Raw genomic sequence first — 14079 nt, forward strand, 5'->3', positions numbered from 1 at the left:
GCGTTTACTTCCGGGGCCTCAACCCCTTTGTCGGACCTAGAGAGAAGGGGCAGCGTTTTGCATAAGGAAGGCCTGATGCAGCAGCAATAAAACTCGGGGGAGAAACCCCCAGACTGTGTATTTCAGCAGCCTGGGCCAAGCCCTAGACGCACCCTCAACCGGCGCTCGCAAGAGCGGGGGAGAAACAGGCTGCGCATCCAATATGGCGTCCGGGCGACACTCCGCGAAGGAGCCGCGCGGGAAGAACGGCGCTTAACTTTAGCCGCTTTTTTGCCAGCGCCCAAATCAAGGGCGGCCATGGCATGAACGTCTCCCACCTCAAGGCGGCCCAAGAAGAAGCCGTCCGGCAGAGTGGTGGCCGGCCAAGATGGGGAGGCGAGCAGCGGGGGATGGGCATTTATGGCGGGAAAAACCGCCGCACCGGAGGACCCGGGACACTGACCGGCCTCCAAACTGACACCCAACAAGGGCGAATCAGCAACTTTAAAACCCCGCATCCCCGCTAGAAGCGCACACGCGTCCGGGGGCGATTCTTCGCGCCCTCGCCCTCCGACGCCATAGGCCACGGGAGATCGATCGGGGAACCCCTGCCCGCTATAAAAGGTAAAAATACCTGCTTCTCGCTCCGAGCTGTAACGACCTGTGTCCCAGTGAGTAGCTGCAATAAACGTTTTAATCAACTCAAATAACGCCCTTAAGGACGTCCAAAATTTTTTTTTTTTTTTTTAAACGGAGCCAGCGGGAGGGGGAGAAAAGGAGGGACCTGGCGCCACCAGGTTTGCACTTGCTCAAGAAGAGCCCTCAACCCCAGGTACTCAACAAAACCTAAAGATTAGGCTTGGAGACCTAGCCAGAGCTGCTGCTGTGTGGTGACCACCACCTGCTGAGACAGAGAACATACTGAGGAGTTTCCGGCAGCACATGACCACATATAGGGAGGCAAAAGCTTTGCTCTCTATCTCCACCTGCTGGTAGATGGACACAACCCACCAGTCTATGGATTGATCAGCATGATGATATGGAAGTAGTAAATACCTGCTGAGACAAGCAACGCCTCGGAGGGGAAGAGAAGCACGCTCTCCACAGGCTGCCCATGTTCCATGCTCATCACACCTCTTTCTGTCCGAGCATCAAACCCTTCACCGTATGATCAGGAGCCTGTCAAACAGCCACAGAAAGAGAAGCAGATTATATTTAATGGGCAACTCTGTGTGCTATATCAAATCGTGGAAATATTACAAGTTATCAGCCAAGACCCAGCAAGAATTAAAGCAACAGGAATGACCTTGCCCCGGTTTTGGGTAAGTATTCCCCTTGTCACCTTTATCCAGGGATCTGTTTTCATTTATTTGGTTTAAGGTATTATTTAGCTCCATTAACCATATTAGAGCCTATTACTAAGCAGTGTTAGCTTTAACGCCCTCTCCTTCCAGACATTCATCCCCGTTTCTTATTCCCTCACTCCATTTCTACAGCCTCTTTCCTCCAGACACTCTTGTCGCTCCACTTTCCTCCCTTGCCCTATGAAACCCAACAGTCTGTGGGGTCTGCAGGATATAATTAGGAAGCCCAAGAAACGCTTTCTACCACTTTTGGTCTATGGGAAAATTGCTCCGTAAATAGGGCCCTAATTGCATTCAAGTCTTAGTGGAAAGATAATAAAAATCACAAGGAACTAGGAGATTTTAGGATGGGAGTGGTTTTTTTTTTTTTGTTTGTTTTTAAGTACACACTTTATTTAATCATTTTAATTAAAATTGATCAGGAAACTGAACGAATTGATTCACATAGTGCAATGTTTGATTACTCCTTTATTGGATTACCATAACTCATTGTACTTAGAACTGCCTGTGTGTAGATCACGAGCTTTACAGACTGTGCAGAATGCTGCTGAATGTCTTTTAACTAGTGTATCTCAATTCACTCAAGTACCCCCCATTCTAAAAGATTTGCACTAGTTGCTTATGCAATGGAAAATAAAATTCAATGCACCTAACCTTTATACCTCTATTCAGGAATCTAGACTGCCCAATTTGACTGCCCCTATTTGACTGACTGTACATTTGTCCTTTAGACTGTAAGCTCCTTGAGCAGGGACTGTCCTTCTATGTTAAACTGTACAGCACTGCGTAACCCTAGTATGCTTTAGAAAGTTAAGTAGTAGTAGTTAATTGAATGAGACGGCATTAAGCCATTAATAACCAAGGAGTTCTCAGCCTCTGTGCACCCCACACTCTGCAGATAAATTTTTGCTTGATGTACACTCCTTTCATCATATAAACTAAATGAACATTGTTCTTCTCTATATTCTATGCTGAGGGTGCTATGTTATGGAATGCACTACCAACTGAATTACACCAAAATTTGTGTTCTATAGGTTATTAAAAAAATGAAGACGCACTTATTTGTACTGGCTTTTGCTTCGGTCTGACCTACTATTGAGTTTCTAAAGCTCTACATACTGAGTTTCTACAGCTCTACATACTGCAGTCAAAATGATTCTTATATATGACATTGGTTTAATTTTATTGTATATGTTTTTATTGTTTACCATCCAGAATTGTGGCAATACTTATGTACTTATGATAGTGCAGGTTATACTTTTTTTAAATAATAAATACAATTCATGAAGTAACCTTACAAAGTAATACTTAGTTGAGTGGTATATTTTAAATAGTATGTCTATAATTTTCCCTATATTAAATAATTATTCAAGCCCTTTGCACTTGCACCTTTCTTCTCTCTATAAACACTCTAAACCGCTTCACACACCTGTTATCTTCCTCCTTCCCAAGCTATTCCCCTTCTACCTCTCTGGATTATCTTCACCCTTCTCACCCCTCCTCCTTTCAGACTCACTTTACCATTTTGTAATCTCTCCCTCCTGAAGCTATTACCCATTTCTCACTCCTTCCTCCTAAAGAAGCTCTTCTCTCCTCCTCTCGCACTTCTCTCCAAATGATATCCCACACCCTGGCATGTTCTTACCAAGTTCTTCCCTCTAACTGCTCCTTTCCCTTAGTTCTCCATCTCCCAGGATGAACAGGCCACCATGACATTACCCATACTCTATCCCCCCCTGACCGTATATCCCTACTAACAAATTTAATCTGACATCTCCTGCTGTAAGCCCAAAACTTGCAGTGCTTAGCACAATGATCCATTAAGCCTGGGTGGATAGAGAACCAAGTGCAGAAATGAAGGGAGGGGAAAAACTGTTGCCTGACACCCCTTGCTGCAAGACACCTGAGGAAGCTGCCCCATTCGCCCCCCCCCCCCCCCCCATAGTCCCAGACTGAGATTAAAATAATCTGCAAATTGCAAAGTTCAATCGGTCTCTGCTATGATAGGGATATTGTTCCCCACAAGTTTAAGTCTTCTCTTTTAAAAATATGCCTCAAGTTTAACTACAAACTCGTTAGTCATGACCCTAAACATTTTTATTTAATTTAAATAATTAAATTTGCATCACCACCAGTAGCCCTATAGTCCTGAGATTCTGGGCCAAGTGCACATAGATGTGCAAGCCAGCATATAAGGGCAGTGGTAGCCATCATCTAATGTTCCTATATGGGAAGATCCTAAATTAAAATGGGCACAGTTTGAAAAGAAAAAAAAGAAAAAAGTGCCCACTTTGACAAGCCCTTATTACCCAATGCAATTCTTCAGTCTCAAAATGGCCACTTTATGGTCTTCCTGGGCCCAAAGGTGGCCCAACTTGAGACTACGAGAGACAATGCACTGTACTTTGGGGCTCCATCCATGTGGAATTCCTTGCCGCTATCAGCTCACAGTGAACTGTCTTTGAAAAATTTTAGACCAGCAATCAAAACAAAGCTATTTCAACAGGCCTTTGGCGCCTGATTCTGGTAGGCTCTGGTTGCTCCTGTTGCCTCCCCTATGCAGTTCAGGCTGCTTTGTTTTTGTTATGGGGTGGTAGGGGGGGGGGGGGGGGTCATATGTGTGTTAGACCCTGTGCCTCTGTCCTATCACTGCTGTAGTTCCTTTCCTCCAAGATTTTTTTTATTTTTTTTTTAAGATTGACAAGTACAGCAAAGCACAAAGTGGTTCCTACCAAACAAATAAATACATGAGAAGGCCAGATCTATACATGAGTGCCTGCATTTATGCTCCATTTGCATGTACAATGTACAATGACTGCATTTTCATGGGTAAGTGTACATGTGCATAAGTGGCAGAAATGCAACTATGTGCTATTTGTGTAAGGGGCATAAGATGCAACTTCAAAAGGGAAGAGGGACATAGGCAGTGCTGTCACTTATGATGGCGGTTATGATGGTTTAACTGTAGGCGTGTCGATGCCAGGATTCTACAGCGGAATCTGAGCACCCAGATGCCATTCTAGAATAGGCTCTCACCGTGCGACATCCGAACGCCTAAAAGCATTGCCTTGATAGTTGCTAAATAAATTCAACGCAATTTACTAACTTAAAAGATGGTTTAAGTAAAAGATATGGAGGCCTGCACAGAATCTGCATAAACAGTAAGGGAGCTGCACCTTACACATACGTTTGACACAGCTAACACTGCAAGTTCATGGAATCTCATTCAGCGAGAACCACGTTAGCCCAATCAGTGTTGCAGAGAAAAGAAAGGGATGTGCCATGCTGTCAGAGCAGTATCCCGTTTCCGAAGGTGAAACAGTTTCAGGCCACTTAATAGTACCTGTGTCAGGATTGATGGATGGGAAAATTAGGTTCTTACCTTGGTAATTTTTCTTTCCTTTAGTCATAGCAGATGAAGCCATTACGTATGGGTTATGTCCATCAACCAGCAGGGGGAGATAGAGAGCACTCAACTTTCACAGTGCCCTCTTGGCCAGCTAGCTCCACTGCCTCTTCAGTATTTGAAGCTTCCAAAGCAGTATGGCAAACCGCAATGGGAATCACAAGAGCTTTCCTCACAGCGAACGATGGCCCATCACAAAGGCATGAACTCATAAAGGAGGAATGCACATCCTCCTGGAGGGAATAAACTCATCCTCCTTACAGTGGGGGAAATAAGTATTTGATCCCTTGCTGATTTTGTAAGTTTGCCACTGACAAAGACATGAGCAGCCCATAATTGAAGGGTAGGTTATTGGTAACAGTGAGAGATAGCACATCACAAATTAAATCCGGAAAATCACATTGTGGAAAGTATATGAATTTATTTGCATTCTGCAGAGGGAAATAAATATTTGATCCCCCACCAACCAGTAAGAGATCTGGCCCCTACAGACCAGGTAGATGCTCCAAATCAACTCGTTACCTGCATGACAGACAGCTGTCGGCAATGGTCCCTGTATGAAAGGACACCTGTCCACAGACTCAGTGAATCAGTCAGACTCTAACCTCTACAAAATGGCCAAGAGCAAGGAGCTGTCTAAGGATGTCAGGGACAAGATCATACACCTGCACAAGGCTGGAATGGGCTACAAAACCATCAGTAAGACGCTGGGCGAGAAGGAGACAACTGTTGGTGCCATAGTAAGAAAATGGAAGAAGTACAAATGACTGTCAATCGACAAAGATCTGGGGCTCCACGCAAAATCTCACCTCGTGGGGTATCCTTGATCATGAGGAAGGTTAGAAATCAGCCTACAACTACAAGGGGGGAACTTGTCAATGATCTCAAGGCAGCTGGACCACTGTCACCACGAAAACCATTGGTAACACATTACGACATAAACGGATTGCAATCCTGCAGTGCCCGCAAGGTCCCCCTGCTCCGGAAGGCACATGTGACGGCCCGTCTGAAGTTTGCCAGTGAACACCTGGATGATGCCGAGAGTGATTGGGAGAAGGTGCTGTGGTCAGATGAGACAAAAATTGAGCTCTTTGGCATGAACTCAAACTCGCCGTGTTTGGAGGAAGAGAAATGCTGCCTATGACCCAAAGAACACCGTCCCCACTGTCAAGCATGGAGGTGGAAATGTTATGTTTTGGGGGTGTTTCTCTGCTAAGGGCACAGGACTACTTCACCGCATCAATGGGAGAATGGATGGGGCCATGTACCGTACAATTCTGAGTGACAACCTCCTTCCCTCCGCCAGGGCCTTAAAAATGGGTCGTGGCTGGGTCTTCCAGCACGACAATGACCCAAAACATACAGCCCAAGGCAACAAAGGAGTGGCTCAGGAAGAAGCACATTAGGGTCATGGAGTGGCCTAGCCAGTCACCAGACCTTAATCCCATTGAAACTTATGGAGGGAGCTGAAGCTGCGAGTTGCCAAGCGACAGCCCAGAACTCTTAATGATTTAGAGATGATCTGCAAAGAGGAGTGGACCAAAATTCCTCCTGACATGTGTGCAAACCTTATCATCAACTACAGAAGGACGTCTGACCGCTGTGCTTGCCAACAAGGGTTTTGCCACCAAGTATTAGGTCTTGTTTGCCAGAGGGATTAAATACTTATTTCCCTCTGCAGAATGCAAATAAATTCATATACTTTCCACAATGTGATTTTCCGGATTTAATTTGTGATGTGCTATCTCTCACTGTTACCAATAACCTACCCTTCAATTATGGCTGCTCATGTCTTTGTCAGTGGGCAAACTTACAAAATCAGCAAGGGATCAAATACTTATTTCCCCCACTGTATTGTATAAGTGGAGGGGAACACACGCGCCTCCTGGAGGGAATCACACATCCTCCAACACACTGGAGGGAATGAACTCATCCTCCTATTTATAGAACTGGAGGGGAACACACAATCCTCCCAACACCTGGAGGGAATGAAACACATCCTCCTAAATTTAAACTGAACATGAATCCTGAAGATTGTTTTCCAACTTTCTCCCAAGGAAGGAACTTCAGGAAATTAGAATAGAACCCTGAAAAACAGATTCACAGCATACAGACAATCATACAGGGAGGGCTCATGGCTTCATCTGCTATGACTAAAGGAAAGAAAATTACCAAGGTAAGAACCGAATTTCCCTTCCTTGTCATCAAGCAGATGAAGCCATTACTTATGGGAGTAACAAAGCAATCCCTAGATAGGGTGGGAACAAGCCCACACCACGCGCTAGCACTTGTGCACCAAAACGCGCATCCCTCCTGGCAGCCACATCCAGCCTGTAATGTCGGGCAAAGGAGAGCTTAGAAGCCCATGTTGCTGCACTGCATATCTCTTGAAGAGAGAGTGCTCCAGTTTCAGCCCAAGAGGAAGAAATCGCTCTAGTATAATGCGCCTTAAAGGCTACAGGCGGAACCCTGCCGGCCAGCAGATAAGCTGAAAAGATAGTTCTTTGAGCCAGCGGGCAATAGTGGCTTTAGACGCTGGAGACCCTCTGCGAGAACCGGATAGCAAAACAAACAGATGATCAGAAGTCCTGAAAGAGTTAGTAACTCGCAGATACTGCAGCAGAGTCCTGCGCACATCCAAAAGGTGCAGCTGCCCAAAAGATTCTGGAAACTCTTCCTCTGAAAAAGAGGGCAAGAAAATGGGCTGGTTTAGGTGAAAGGCTGAAACCACCTTAGGCATAAAGGAAGGCACGGTCCGAACCGTGACTCCGGACTCTGAAAATTGCAGAAATGGGTCTCTACAGGACAGCGCCTGGAGCTCTGACACCCGTCTCGCCAAGGTAATGGCCACCAGAAAAACGGCCTTCAGTGTCAAATCTTTCTCCGATGCTCGCCGAAGCGGCTCAAAAGGAGATGCCTGTAGGGTTTTCAAAACTAGCCCCAGGTTCCCAAGCTGGACAGGGTGCTCGCACTGGAGGTCGGAGCCGAAGCACCCCTCTAAGAAACCGTGCACCATCTGGGTGAGCAGCCAAAGACACGCCTTCCACCTTACCACGAAGGGAGGCCAACGCTGCCACCTCCACCCGCAGGGAATTATAGGCCAAGCCTTTTTGTACACCTTCCTGCAAAAAGTCCAGAATCGGCAAGGACAGGAGCCCGCATTGGAGCAATGGCTCTGGAAGCACACCAAGACTCAAACAGGCACCAAATCCTGGCATAAGCCACGGAAGTGGACCGCTTGCGGGCTTGCAGGAGAGTGGAAATAACTTTATTGGAATAACCTTTATCCCTCAATTGCGCCCTCTCAATAGCCATGCCGTAAGACCAAAGCGGCCGGCGTCCTCCATGGCTACCGGTCCCGGAGTCAACAGGTTCGGTACCAGAGGTAACGGCAGAGGAGCCTCCAGGAGCATCTGTCGGAGGTCTGCATACCAAGGTCTCCTTGGCCAATCCGGGGCGATGAGGACCACTTCTCCTGGTGCAGCCGAATCCGCAAGAGCAGGCGCCCTATCAAGGGCCATGGGGGAAACACAAAGTAGACCCGGAGGCCAGGGTTGAGCCAAGGCATCCAACCCCGCCGAGCGAGGATCTTTCCGTCTGCTGAAGAAGCACGAGACTTTGGTATTGGCACTTGTCGCCATTAGATCCATCACGGGCTTGCCCCATTTGGCACAGATCTGCAGGAATACTTCGTCTGCCAGATTCCATTCTGCTGGATCGATCTGATGCCTGCTCGGATAATCGGCCTGCACATTGCTCTGACCTGCAATATGAGCTGCCGACAGACACTGAAGATGCAGCTCGGCCCAGTGGCAAATCAGTTCGGCCTGCGCGGCTAGTGCTCTGCACCGTGTTCCGCCTTGTCGATTTATATAGGCCACCGTTGTCGTGTTGTCCGACATCACTCTGACAGCCAATCCTTCCAGGGTCACTTGAAAGGCCAGAAGCGCTGTGAAACACCGCTTTCAACTCTAGGCGGTTGATGGACCACTCCGACTCCTCGGGTGTCCATAGACCCTGGGCATGCTTCCCCTTGCAATGTGCGCCCCAGCCCTTCAGGCTGGCATCTGTTACCAATAGGCACCAAACGGGGAGCGTCAGCGGCATTCCTCGCCGCAGCATGCTGTCCGAGAGCCACCACTCCATGCTGAGTCGGGCTGCAGGGAGCCAAGTAAGTCTGCATTGGTAATCCTGAGAAATAGGAGACCATTTCCGGAGTAGGGAATACTGTAGAGGTCTCAGGTGCGCTCTCGCCCAGGGTACCACTTCCATCGTGGCTGTCATCGATCCCAGCAGCTGGACAATGTCCCAAGCTCGCGGGCGGGGCATCCTCTGGAGCAGACGGACCTGATTCTGAAGCTTGCACCGCCTTAGCTCGGGTAGGAACACATAGCCCGAGACTGTGTCGAACCTGGCCCCCAAAAATTCTAGAGATTGAGAAGGGGTCAGGTGACTTTTGGCCATATTGACGACCCAGCCTAGAGATTGCAGTACTGAGACCACTCTGGCTGTAGCTTGTAAGCTCTCTGTTGCAGAGTCTGCTCTGATGAGCCAGTCATCTAGGTACGGGTGAACCCTGATACCCTCTCGCCTGAGAAAAGCAGCTACTACCACCATTACCTTCGAAAAGGTTCGGGGAGCTGTGGCGAGGCCAAAAGGCAAGGCCCTGAACTGGAAATGCTTTCCCAACACCGCAAACCTCAGAAACTTCTGGTGCGGGGGCCAAATCGGTATGTGCAAGTAAGCTTCTTTCAGGTCTAGAGACGTGAGAAACTCTCCTGGCTGTACCGCCGCAATGACGGAGCGCAGGGATTCCATGTGGAAATGCCGCACTCTCAGGGACTTGTTCACTTCTTTTAAGTCCAGAATAGGGCGAAAGGACCCACCTTTTCGCGGCACCACAAAGTAGATGGAGTATCGGCCGCAGCCTTGCTCGGCGGGAGGCAGCGGGGTCACAGCCCCTAACAGAATCAGACCTTGGCAAAGTCTCCTCCACCGCCGCCCGTTTGACGGCAGAACCGCATCGGGACTCCACAAAACACGTCTCTTACTGGGGAGTTGAATTCTATTCTGTATCCATCTCTGATCAGGTCCAGAACCCACTGATCTGAGGAAATCTTGGCCCACTCCTCGGCAAAGAGGGAAAGCCGTCCTCCGATGACAGGCATCGAGGAGAGGGCCGGCGCACCATCATTGAGAGGGTCGCCCCTGAACTCCTGTCTTGAGCCACCGGCTGCGGAACGCTTGTCCGAGCGAAGGAGTTCCTCTGCTGACCACGGGGCACGTGAAGTGAACCCAGCAGAACGCCCCGGGCGGTACCTTCTAGCTTCACGGAAGCGAGGTCTGTACGAGGAGTGGACTGCCTGGCCCTTAGAGGAAGGCCTCTGCCTATCTTCGGGCAAGCGCTGGGGTTTAGGATCACCCAGGCCTTTCACAATTTTCTCCAACTCCTCACCAAATAGGAGAAGTCCTTGAAAAGGCAACTTCACCAACCTTTGCTTAGAGGCCATGTCCGCTGCCCAGCGTCGTAGCCACAGACGACAGCGAGCCGCCACTGCTACTGCCATTTGTTTAGCCGAAGCTCTGACAAGGTCATAAAGGGCATCAGCCAGAAAGGACAAGGCCACCTCCATCCGCGGAGCCACATCCAAGAAGGGCTCCGCTCCATCTCCGGGCTGAGCCACTGCCTGTTGCAGCCAAGCTAGGCAGGCTCTAACAGCATAACAGCTGCATGCAGACGCCCGAACAGTGAGACCTGCAATTTCAAAGGACCATTTCAATGCTGTTTCCAGCCTACGGTCTTGAACATCCTTCAGGGCAACACCTCCTTCAACAGGGAGGGTAGTTCTCTTTGTCACCGCAGTGACTAGGGCATCCACTGAAGGCATTTGAAAACGAGCCAAATGCCCCTCACGCAGAGAGGATAACTGCCCCATAGCCCTGGAAACTCTCAAAGGTCCCTCGGGGTCAGCCCACTGAGCCGAAACAAGCTCTAGGATGGAGTCATGCAAAGGGAAGGCCCGAGCAGCTTTCTTGGTACTAGCCATCCTGGGATTACCCGAGGAGGCCATGCCACTGTCAGGATCTTCAATCGAGAGGACCTGCAGGGTATCTGAAATAAGCGCTGGCAGCTCATCACGGTGGAAATCCTCACCGCGGAGGGATCATCCAGATCCTGTGGTAAATCCGCACCTGACTCTGGTTCCTCAGACCAAGAAGGTCTGTCAGAGTTCTCCGAATCCTCACACCCTGACCACAGGGGGGGGGGGGAAGGTGCACCACAATCTGAAGGGGAATTAACCCTTCTGCGCTTATCTTTAGGCCAAGCATCCGGGAAAAAAGCCTCACTGGGCAGTCCCAGGCCAGAAATCCATCGGGGGGGCAATCAGAGGAGCCTCAGGCGACCCCTGAGGAAGGGCTCTTTTCATCATGTATGCTTTATGCAGCAAAAGCACAAAATCCGGGGAGAAAATCTCACCCTGGGCACCCAAATCCTGTCCGGTGCCAGCCACTCCTGAAATAACCTCATCTCGAGGTGCCCCACCCGGCTCAGGTCTCTCCGTGTCCACGGAGGCCGTGCCATGCGGTGTAAGCAAAATGGCGCCCGCTGCCAGCTCAGAGCGGGAAGAAACATCGCTCGCCATGCTCGGGCCGGCTCCTACGCCAGTACAGCACGATTTACAGAGCCCTGCTGCTGATTTGCGCTTGCCACAAGTGGAACAGCGCTTTACATTGTCCGCAGCCATCACCGAAAAACGGCGGTAAAATCCAAAATGGCGGTTTCGCGCCAAAATTGCCCCGATCGCGGGCCCACCCCGGAGGAGTTGGAAAACACTCTTACCTCAAAGGATCTAGTGTACAACTACGATCCTGCTGAAAATCAGGTCAAAAACCTCTGTTCTTTTTTTTTTTTTTTTTAAGCTGTGAGGAAAGCAGAGGTATTGAAGACTCCGGAGGCTCAGATGAGTGGGAAAGGCAGGGAAAGGGCGAACCTATATGCCTGCATCCACTGTTGGTGGGAAAGGACAGGGAAAGCAAGGCAATATGTCCACATCCACAGAGGCATGGGTAAGGCAGGGAAAGGGCTAACCTATGTGCCTTTAAAGTGAAGCTGCTATAGCCTCCAACACCCCGGTTAACAACTGGCAAGCCAGGAACCACCTCCCGGCAGATATTTCTGGAGCTCGAACAAGCTGCAGCCACCCTGCTAGGGGAGATAGAGAATACTGAAGAGGCAGTGGAGCTAGCTGGCCAAGAGGGCACTGTGAAAGTTTGAGTGCTCTCTATCTCCCCTGCTGGTTGATGGTCATAACCCATACGTAATGGCTTCATCTGCTTGATGACAAGGAAGTCAGGATTGCTGGACATACTTAGATTAATATGAAACCAGCTTCTGATAAGGAGTGGCCTAGTGGTTAGGGTGGTGGACTCTGGTCCTGGGGAACTGAGTTCGATTCCTGCTTCAGGCACAGCTCCTTGTGACTCTGGGCAAGTCACTTAACCCTCCATTGCCCCAGCTACAAATAAGTACCTGTATATGTAAGCCGCATTGAGTCTGCCATGAGTGGGAAAGCGTGGGGTACAAACGTAACTAAAATAAAAAAATAAATAAAATAACTCCCCCCCTCCCTCAGGAAGTCCTGAGGATGGCAGATGGACCAAATGTTGCCCAGCTGCCTGCTAGCCCTTTGTTTTCACAAGTACCCCTAATTAACATAAAGCCAGACAGGCACCAAAACTAGGAACTTCAAAGACTAAAACCTGTGAAAATAAGTACCTGTATATGTAAGCCGCATTGAGCCTGCCATGAGTGGGAAAGCGCGGGGTATAAATGTAACTAAAAAAAAAAAAAATGCTCACCTTCCTTACATCAAGAAATTAAACTGGAGGTTGCAAAGGAAAGAGCTGATAAAGGCTGCGAAGGAAACAAGTTATTTGATCCCTCTCTGTTCCTGTTAGGTATAAAAATCAGAGCACAAGGCTCTGCCTTTGGCTTTTTCTCTTTCTCTGCACACACACATCCTCCGCCACCAGAGCACCTGGCTCTGGTCCCCCTTCTCCTTCAGCCCTACCCCAAAGCTTTCTCTCTCTTTCTCTGCACACCCACATCTTCAGCCGCTCTTCCCCCTCTCTTTTCCCCTGAACACCCCTATCCTTACCTTTCTCTCCTTGATTCCCATCTAAACACACACCCAGATACAGCATTGCAATATTTATCTGTACTAAGTGCTGTGAGCCTATATATATGCAAATATAATATACTTTCTATCCAAACCCATGTGGATTGTGCATTGAGAACCCACTGCCTCTAAGGACTGGACCCGGGACCATACCTAGACAACGAATGCTGACACCTGGCAGATTCTAATCAGAAAAGCTCATGTTACTCAAGTGTAATAATTGTTACTGGACCCGTCTTCTAGGAACCTGCTCAAATCCATTTTGAACTCAGCTATATTACCAGCCTGGACCGCATTCTCTGAAAACAAAATTCCATAGCTTAATTGTACGCTGACTGTAAACACTATTCTTGAAATTAAAGTCTGCTGCCACCTAGTTTCATGGAGTACTCCCTAGTCCTAGTACTATTTGAGGAGAGGAAAAGAAAAAGTTAAAAAGCCAACGATCTGAAGATGTACACCGTTAATTAAATTGGCAGCAAAAGCTATGGAGTTATTTTCATGCAAATATTTCTGGAAATCTACTTACAGCAAGACAGGGTAAGGGTCATGGATTTGTACAACCAGTGGTTTATATTATATGCATGTTATTTCTCTATTCCTAATGGGCTCACAGTCTTCGTTTTTGTATCAGAGTCAATGGAGAGTAAAGTGACTTGCCCAGGGTCACAAGGAGCCACAGTGGGAATTAAGCCTAGTTGTCCAGGTTCTCAGCCCACTGCACTAACCATTAGGTTACTCCTCCAGCTGTTCACCAGAGGCAACATACCTGTTACAAAGAGATCTGCATTCAGCTTGCTGGTACAGCCACACCTGATGTAATCTGTATGTTCCCTGTACGACACGATTTCCGTTGCATTTGGAATGTCCCATAGCTTGGATGTATAATCATCCGAGCCAGATACTATCCGATATTTATCAGATGTGAAGCCTACCACATGAGCTGCTCTGGAAATCAAAGAAAAAGGAGAAAAAAAGGACAACAATAACAATTAACACAAAACCAAATCAAGCAAAGACCAGTAAAAATAAAAAAGAAAAGAAAATTTCAGGCGGAGAGGGCATAATGGAGTATTTATGGTGGCTTTATTTCCAGCACACTAAATACCTTTTTTTCAGACCGTGTTAATGTGCAAAGAGGGGTTTTCCA

The 14079-nt window shown here is 48.3% G+C and overlaps 1 protein-coding gene across 5 annotated transcripts in view; it reads right to left on the bottom strand.

Annotated features, from left to right (window-relative positions):
- Positions 1-14079, bottom strand: part of UTP15 (UTP15 small subunit processome component) — a 148007-nt gene that overhangs the window by 84372 nt on the left and 49556 nt on the right. For all 5 annotated transcript variants that reach the window (XM_030193288.1, XM_030193286.1, XM_030193287.1 and 2 more), the window contains exon 5: positions 13699-13877. In XM_030193288.1, coding sequence (XP_030049148.1) covers positions 13699-13877 — 179 coding nt within the window. The remainder of the gene's footprint in view (positions 1-13698; positions 13878-14079) is intronic.

The sequence above is a fragment of the Microcaecilia unicolor genome, chromosome 2 (genome assembly GCF_901765095.1).
Source record: "Microcaecilia unicolor chromosome 2, aMicUni1.1, whole genome shotgun sequence".
Taxonomy (NCBI): domain Eukaryota; kingdom Metazoa; phylum Chordata; class Amphibia; order Gymnophiona; family Siphonopidae; genus Microcaecilia; species Microcaecilia unicolor.